General features: G+C 46.2%; 1 protein-coding gene across 1 annotated transcript in view; it reads left to right on the top strand.

Annotated features, from left to right (window-relative positions):
* The first annotated feature begins 826 nt into the window (after positions 1–826).
* The window catches only part of SSH3 (slingshot protein phosphatase 3), a 33,704-nt gene continuing 25,395 nt past the window's right edge, over positions 827–9,135 (top strand). The window contains exon 1 of the mRNA XM_060772177.2: positions 827–1,082. Coding sequence (XP_060628160.2) covers positions 1,017–1,082 — 66 coding nt within the window. The 5' untranslated portion in view covers positions 827–1,016. The remainder of the gene's footprint in view (positions 1,083–9,135) is intronic.

The raw sequence follows: 9,135 nt of genomic DNA, 5'->3' as shown, positions 1-9,135 counted from the left end.
AGGTTTCATAACATTGAGCCACAGCAGTCAAAGTGATGTCATTTTATCATTTGTTCTACAGGATCCTAAGACTCTGGAGACCCGGGTTCGACTCCCTGCTCGGCTATGGAAACTCATTGCATAGCCTTGTGTGATGGTCCCTGGGTGTTTTGATGTTTTTACCATCGCTTCTCTCACACCAGAAGCGACTTGCAGTTTCTCAAGTCGCTCCTGACATAATTTTAAAAACCGCAAAAAAGCTTCCTCCTTTCTTTACAGAGTTGACCTGTGAAGCGAGGACTTTGGGGTGGGAGTTTGGAAGAGCCCTTAGGAATACACCAGGTGAGAATGTGGCACTTAGAACTAAAATAGTTCCCAAATCCAAAATTAAAAGATTTTTCTCTCTCCTGCAGAAAGAAGTCTGGCATCTGAGGCTGGCGCTCAGAGAAAATGGAAAACATCAGTGGTTATGAAGCCAACCCCCCCCCCCCCCCAAAAAAAACAGCAGTGGACTCAGGGCGGTTTACAATGTACATATACATGGCAAACATTCAATGCCATAGACACACAACATATATAGACAGGCACATGCTTCTCTCATGTTCCCGCATGGGGAGCTGGAGCTGACAGAGGGAGCTCATCCTCTTTGTCTGGGGTTCCGCAAAGGCCTGAGAAGGTAGATCAGGAGGAGGCAATCTTCCTGAGAGCGGCGGCAAGCATTTCCCACCCAACCTTTACTCGCTCCTCCTCCTCCTGGTCTCCCCTCCGCGGTGCTGCCCCTTTAAGAGCCCCCTCCCCTCCCCAAAAGGGCTCCTTCCCTCCCTCCCTCTCTCCCTCCTTCCTCGGCCTGGCTCTCCTTCGCAGTCTCCCTTCGCTTTGGGCCCGAGGAAGCGGAGAAAGTTTTCTGGACGGGGCGCGTGAATGAGCGGCGCAGCACCCCGCGCGCCCCCTGCAGGCCGCCAGAGGTATCGGCGGCGCCGTCTCCCCGTGGCACCGTCTTCCCAGCGCCGGGCGGGCAAGAACAGCGGAGCCTCGGCATGGCGCTAGTCACGGTCTGCCGGTCTCCTTCGGGGAGCGGCCACTCCACACCCACCGGCGGCAAGGTGAGACCTCCTCGGCGCTGATTTGGGCCCGGACTGCCCACGCCAATCGGACCCTTCCCCTTCCCGGTCTCGGTTCAGGTGATAGAGGGCTCGGGCGGTGGCTTTTGCCTGACCGAGACAGCCTGTTCTCTCACCCGCCTGCAGGGGGCGCTGTGGGAAGAGGGGAGGGAAGGGGAAGGCTTGGTTCCCAATGGGGGAGCATTCCAAATGTCTCATTTTTCCTTTTTCTCAATTGAGGGGGTGGTTGAGTAGCTACACTGTTGTATTAATGCAGCTTGGCACCATCTCCCTGTCATGTCTCAATGTTTTTAGGGGTCAAAAGACTGCACCATACTACAACTCCTATGAATGCATAGCATTGAGCCAAATAGGGAAAGCGTTGACAAGCTGCACTCATTCTGCAGTGTGTGTACTATGGACCCCACTTTGCACTGCGGGGAAAAAATACCCTGATTTTTATTTATTTTTTCTGCAGTCCTTTAGCATTGTGATTCCACTTTAACTGCCATCATTCCATCTTGAAGGATCCTGGGATTTGTCATTTGATCAGAGGCATCAAAACACTCCTGCTGAGGACTCCCCAGTGCCCCTTCCTGCACTACAGGTCCCAGGACTCCCTTGGGAGGAAGCTTGGCACTTCAACTGGAATCAGTGCTATCATTGTTTACTCTGTGAAAAGGTCATTGTTTACGCTGATCTGTGGCTACTCCCAAGTTTTCATGTGGTGCTGTTCTTTCTTAGGGTGCCTCCACACTGTGAAATAAATTACACTTTGATACCATTTTAACCGTCATGGCTCAGTGTTATGGAATCAGGGGATTGTTGTAGTTTTACAAGGTCTTTAGCCTCCCCTGCTAAATACTCCAACTTTTAACTACCATGGCTGAATGTTGTGGAACCAGGAAATTGTTGTAATTTTACAAAGTCTTTACCTTCCTTGCTAAATACTCCACTTACTACTTACTTCATCACACTAGAGAATGAATCCACTTTAATTCCGGTTTCTGCTTCCTGCAGAATTATGGTATTTGTAGTCTAGTGAGGCTGTTAAAGGCTCCTCCCTAAACTACAAACCCCAGAATTCTGCAGGAGGCAGAAACCAGATTTAAATTGGATTCATTCGCCAGTGTGATGAGATCCTTAGTCAGAAAAAAATGAAATGCAAAGATACAGAATGGGGGACACATAGCTCTACAGCAGTACGTGTGAAAAAGATCTTGGAGTCCTTGTGGACAGCAAGTTAAATGTGAGACAACAATGTCATGCGGTGGCAAAAAAAGCCAATGGGATTTTGCCCTTCATAAATAGGAGTATAGGGTCTACATCCAGGGAAGTCAATCTACCCTTCTATTCTGCCTTGGTCAGACCACATCTGGAATCACACTGTGTCCTATTCTGGGCGCTGCAATGTAAGGGAGATGTTGACAAGCTGGAATGTGTCCAGAGGAGGGCGACTAAAATGATCAAGGGTCTGGAGACCAAGCCTTATGAGGAGCGGCTGAAAGAGCTGGGTATGTCTAGCTTGTAGAAGAGAAGGCTGAGAGGATACATTATGGCCATGTATTAATATGTGAGGGGAAGTCATAGAGGAGGGAGCAAGCTTGTTTTCTGCTGCCCTGGAGACTAGGACGTGGAGCAATGGCTTCAAACTACAAGAATGGAGATTCCACATGAACATTAGGAAGAACTTCCTGACTGTGAGCTGTTCAGCAGTGGAACTCTCTTTCTGCCCCAGAGTGTGGTGGAGGCTCCTTCTTTGGAGGCTTTTAAGCAGCGGCTGGATGGCCATCTGTTGGTGGTAGTTTGAATGTGATTTTCCTGCTTTTTGGCAGGTGGTTGGACTGGATGGCCCACGAGGTCTCTTCCAACTCTATGATTCTATTGGCGCTGGTGCCTGCCAGCAAGCATCTACACCAGGCCTGGGCCAACTTGGGCCCTCTCTCCAGGTGTTTTGGACTTCCTAACAGCCTCAGACCCGTTCCTTTCCCCCCCCATTCGCCGCTTAAGCAGAGGAGGGGGAAAAGGAAAGGGCCTGAGGCTGTTAGGAATAGTGGGAGTTGAAGTTCAAAACATATGGATGGCCCAAGTTTGCCTATGACTGGTCTACACGGTAGAATTAATGCAGTTTGACAGCACTTTAACTGTCATGGCCCAATGCTATAAAAAAAATGAGAGTTGTAGTGTTCTAAGGTTTTTAGTTTTTTCTGCCAAACAGTTGTCCCCACCAAACTCTAACCTCCAGGATCCAAAAACATTGATCCAGGGCAGTTCAAGTGGTGTCAAACTTCATTCATTCTAGTGTATAGATGCTGGTGCTACTGGTGTTATGAGTGCCAACAAGAGCTGTGGTCAAATGACATCTGAAATACAAGTATTGCAAATTGCATTGCTCCATACAGTGAAATTGAGTAAGAGCTCCTCAATGGTAACAGTGAATAGTAAACTTTGGAATGGCGTTATTCTTGTTAATCAAATATCGAGGGTGCATGGGCATAAATGTGCTTCCTCAACCTGAGATCATCTAGATATGTTAAGCAAACCTTTTCTTCCTCAAACTGCATTTCCAGTGCTCATGCTGACTTGAACACAAGGGGAAGACTGAATTGTTGGGTGCAAAGCTTTCTCAGCAAAGTCTGCTGGAGTGGGCATGGCGCCAACTTGTGCCTTGGCTCTGTGTGTTCACAACCAGTAGGTTTGTCTAGAACACTGCTTCTTAAACTGTGGTTGTCAACCCCAAATGCGTTCCCCTTAGTTCAGTGTTGGGAAACGTTGGGCAACAGTAGATCTGTTAGCAATGACGTGCAGTGTTTACAGTGGACTCTGCATAAAATGCTTCGTCTGTCCTTCATAAAAAGGGGAAATCAGCCTGTTTAGCAAGCACTGCAAATGCTGATTTATTATCAGTAAATGTTTGGTTTTTATACTTCTTTTATATACGTATGTGCCTTGAGACATGTCAAAAATATTCGGTTGAAAAGGGGTCGCAAGTGGAAAAAGTTTGAAAAGCCCTGGTCTAGAAACTAGTGGCATCATCTTGTTCCTAGAAGCTGAGCCTTGTGAGCCCCAACCCACATCTCTAGGGAGCAAGTTGTGAAAGAAGTATTTAGCTCTCTTGTGCCTGGGCCTCTTTACTCACAGTGTATGTCTTGTTGTGGAGCCCCTTCCTTCCCTCCTTGGGCTACGACTTTTCCTTGTAAGGAAGCAGGGTAGGAACCTGGTCAAAAATCATGCCATGCCCCCAACAAATGCAGCGGTTTCTCTAATCAGCTTTTGACAGCTCGAGATCCTGTGGGGAGAACTGGGCACCAAGAGTGTCTTTGTCAGGGAGTTTCACAATTTGCCACTTCCTGCGGGCTCTCATAGATTGCAGCATCAGAAACCCATGAAGTATAGCAATGACAAGAAATATATATTTATAGTATAATGGGCTCCCCAGACAAAAGGAGAACCCCCATCTCAATAATACTAGCACTAGGCTACCTCTCTGTGCGTAAATAAGCATTGGGGTGCCTAACAACTTAAGCTTGGCAGCCAGGGGGGCTTGTTCCATTTTTGTGTATAATTGGACATTATGCAAGAAACTGGTAATTAGGAAATGGCAGGAACTCTGTGTGGTTTTTTTCCATGCCTAAAAATGTTGCAGGAAACAGTCAACAGTCTGGGAAGTACAAAGATAAAAGTTATGCAAGGCTATGAATTCAAGACCGAGCCAAGAAAATATTTGCAGCCATTCCAAAGAGACAAACTGAAGGCCACATCAGCCTTATGGCTTCCTTCAAAGGGTTGGTTCTTGCATCCATGGATGGAGTATCTCTGGATACAGAGAACCCACTTTATTATTTTTACATAGTGCCCTTTTGTTTACCCACTTTTGGCCCCCAGGTGTTATTGAACAATAAGTCCCATTACTTTTATCTGCCATATGAACTTACTTACTTAGACGATCCCTCGTAGCTTGAGGATGATTGTCCTCCAGATGTGGTGTCTTGGCGATGGGTCCGTAGGTGGCTGTGGAGCCCTATTCTTGATTCTCATGTTCTTCCACAGTGAGGACATGGTTTACAGATGGAAGGTGGTCCCAGTCAGGGTTGGATTGACATGCCTTCCTCTTGGTACGTTTCTCCCTTTCACCCTCCATTTGTGCCTCTTCAAATTCTGCAGCACTGCTGGTCACAGCTGACCTCCAGTTAGAGCACTCAAGGACCAGGGCTTCCCAGTTCTTGGTGTCTATGTCACAGTTTTTGAGGTTGGCTTTAAGCCCATCTTTAAATTTCTTTTCCTGTCCATCAACATTCCATTTTCCGTTCTTGAGTTCGGAGTAGAGTAACTGCTTTGGGAGTAGCAGTATATGAGCTAGGGATAATGGGAATTACAACCCAACTGCACTTGTGGTTCTGAGTTTGGAGAAAGATTAAAGGACATTTTGAAGTCAGACATCATACCCACAAGCCTTGTTTCTAAATTCAAACCCCACTATCCTGATGAAACAAAACAAAGTACTGCCTTCTAAATGTTATTGGATCACACCTCCCATCCCCCTCAAGTCATGCTGTCAAATGATGAGGAATACAGGTGTTGTAGTCCAGCATCTGGAGAGCCATATAAATGACATGGTGGGCCGGATCTGGCCTGTGGGTCTTGGCACATGTAAGCTAGATAACAATGTAGGTCTATACAAGCTATTTCCATTAATTAAAATATAATACAGAATGTGTGATTCACCCAGGCACATGTGGCAATTATCTGGAAGATTTGATAAAATTGGTGCTTCCTTTATGGCAGGGATGAGGAAAGATATTGTTGTGCTGCATCTCCCATCAATTCTTATCAACACAGCCACTGGAAAGGGAAGATGGGAGATATATCTCTACTGTATCAGAAAACAGGACTACAAAAAAGGAGAGACACACATCACAGCCTGTCAAATGTGGCTAGGAAGAGGCATTTTGCTGTTGTGACATAAGACATACAGGTTTGGGGCAATGTGGAGGGAACAGGAATGCCAGCTATAATGTGAGCAGGAAAATAATGGTTTAAGTAATTATTTTATTTATAGACCTCCTTTCCTCCTGTGGGAATTCAAGGTAGCTAACAACCATACAATCTGGTCACCGTACACCATTAGTTTTCTACCCCACTTTTTCCATAGTAAAGGTAAAGGTTCTTCCCTCGTATTGTCCAATTGTATCTGACTCTAGGGGTTGGTGCTCATCTCCATTTCTAAACCGAAGAGCTGGCATTGTCCATAGACACCTCCAAGGTCATGTGGCTAGCATGACTGCATGGAGTGCCATTACCTTCCCACCGGAGCGGTACCTATTGATCTATTCACATTTGCATGTTTTCGAACTGCTAGGCTGGCAGAAGCTGGGGCTAACAGTGGGAGCTCACCCTACTCCCCGGATTCGAACCTGCAACCTTTCTGTTAGCAAGTTTAGCAGCTCAGCGGTTTAACCCACTGCGCCAACGGGGACGATTATTTTCCCATAACATCGATTTAAGCACAGAGATGTTCCCTACCCTACTTTATCCACAACAAAGCCAGCCCTGCTTCCTCATCCAAAATCAAATTATCAGTATGGTGATTCTCTGTTCTGAATTGAGGATTGTGTGCTCCTTTATATTTTTATCACCCCCTCCCCCCTTATTAACATGTGGATGGTACAAAAATGGTACTAGCAGTATTACCATAAAGCCATCCTTGATTTGTAAGGCTCGATTTTTCCATCTTTTCAGCATTACTTTTTATGGCTGCTTGTATTTTGTGCCATATGGGAGGACAGGATTTGATTATCCGCATGCCAAGATACAGTACACAGGTTTCTTTTTCTTAAAAAAGAGTACATTTCTAGCCGATTTGGTGCTGAGGCAAACCGGGGCATATATGTGGGTGCTGCTTGGGAAATCACAGAAGCCGAAGCAAGACTGAGCAAGAGGTCTGAGATTTCACATCCTTGTCTATTCTCCAAGACTAGCTGAAGCTGAATGAGCTTTCACAAGAAATTCAAATGTAGCACCATCACTATATCCATGAAACCAGTATCCACAGTTTCTTTTATACATATCGGACAAAATATGTCCCCTTTAGGCATTTTCTAGATCCCCCAGCACAACTAAATTGTGTCCTTCAGCTGAAAATCCTTCATTTAAAAAGGATTCACTATTATCAGCTTTTTAAAATATTCACTATGAAGTCCAGGAACATACCCCCTATGGATATGGAGGTCCTATTGCACAGACATTCAGGCTGTACCATGTTATTGGCCTGAAGAGCCCTGTGGGGAGTTTCATTCAGGTTCAGGGTTGTGGCTGCAGAGCGTGATTGGAAAGGATAGACACTGGAGTTGTTTGGAAGAGGCATACCACTATGGATAAAGGTCAGGCAGCTAAATTTTTTTTATCTGGGTTCCATGTAGTCTTTCTAATACAAAGAGGAGCTTTGAAATTTTTTAATTTAAATATATTTATCCTCACCTGAGTCTGCCTTCCGTGTTTGCAGCAACAAATACCATAAGTAATGTAGTCAGCCCTCCACATTTGCAGGGTTTAGGGGCTCAGGACCCCATGAAAGTTATTTTTTTTTTACCTGCGTGCAGGGCCGTAGCCAGAAAAAAAATTCGGGAGGGGTTGAAATTTGGGGGGGGGTGTGAAAATTTCGTGGGGGGGGGGGTTGAAACCTGCCTCCTAGCTCACGCTGAAGCAAAGAGCACAGCAGGGGGCAGAGCAGCCTTCCATAGCCTGCAGCTCTGCCCCTGTCAACCACCTCCACCAAGTCTGGCCTCCTTAATGAGAGCATTCAACACACACACACACCCCAACTTGGTTGCTTCGCTAGATCGGCTATTGCTGCAAGTAATGACAGTGTGAATAAATTGTCAGTATTTGCCTGAGATAGTGCTTGCAGTTCTGGAGGGACTCTTAATTTTTTGCATCTCATAGACTTAGCATGGAGATTTGGTTGACCAGTTAAAAATTCATGAGTAAACCAGGTTTTTTTTTTTTAAAAAAAAACTGAAACATTTCGGGGGGGGGGGTTGAACCCCTAAAACCACCCCCTCGCTACAGGCCTGCCTGCGTGTACACCTCTCCAGGAATACCCAGATCTTCCAACATGACTCTATGGCAGTGGTTCTCAATCTGTGGGTTCCCAGATGTTTTTGCCTACAACTCCCAGAAATCCCAGCTAGTTTACCAGTTGTTAGGATTTCTGAGAAGCCCCCAGTGGTGCAGTGGGTTAAACTGCTGAGCTGCTGAACTTGTTGACCTAAAGGTCTCAGGTTTGAATCTGGGGAGCGGCGTGAGCTCCCGCTGTCAACTTCGGCTTCTACCAACCTAGCAGTTCAAAAACATGCAAATGTGAGTAGATAAGTAGGTATTGCTCTGGTGGGAAGGTAACAGTGCTCCATGCAGTCATGCCGGCCACATGACCGTGGAGGTGTCTATGGACAACACTGGCTCTTCGGATTAGAAATGGAGATGAGCACCAACCCCCAGAGGCAGACATGATTGGACTTAAGGTCAGGGGAAAACCTTTACCTTTTACCTCAGGATTTCTGGGAGTTGAAGGCCAAAACATCTGGGGAACCACAGGTTGAGAACCACTGCTGGGATGCTGTGCTGGAAGGGAAGGAGGCATGCAGATGGTAGAAGCCCTGCAAAGGGCTTCTTCAGCCCCATGCCTTCCCACCAGGACTCTCACTTGAGTATAAGCAAAGAGGGCCTTTTCCAGTATTAAAATGTGCTGAAAAACTCAGCTTATACTCGAGTATATATAGTATCATCCAGGGCATACGGGGTTTGTACTGTAGTCCCAAAATGTCATTTTTAAGCCCTGGGTTTACAGAATTTTTCTGTTCATCCTTTTCAGCAAACACAACAACAAATCTTTTGCCAAGGGTAGATGAAACATATCATTGTGGCTAGATACAGCTGTATTTGAGGCCCCACACTCCTCTCAGATTGCCCCAGGCTACCCTTTTTCCTGAGCCAATATGAGTGAATTACTTCTCTTCGAAGCCTCCAGGAGCAGAGCTTTACCTTTGAAGTGGGTAAC

This window comes from Anolis sagrei, chromosome 1 (genome assembly GCF_037176765.1).
Source record: "Anolis sagrei isolate rAnoSag1 chromosome 1, rAnoSag1.mat, whole genome shotgun sequence".
Lineage (NCBI taxonomy): Eukaryota > Metazoa > Chordata > Lepidosauria > Squamata > Dactyloidae > Anolis > Anolis sagrei.
This window is presented reverse-complemented; position numbering and strand designations above follow the sequence as displayed.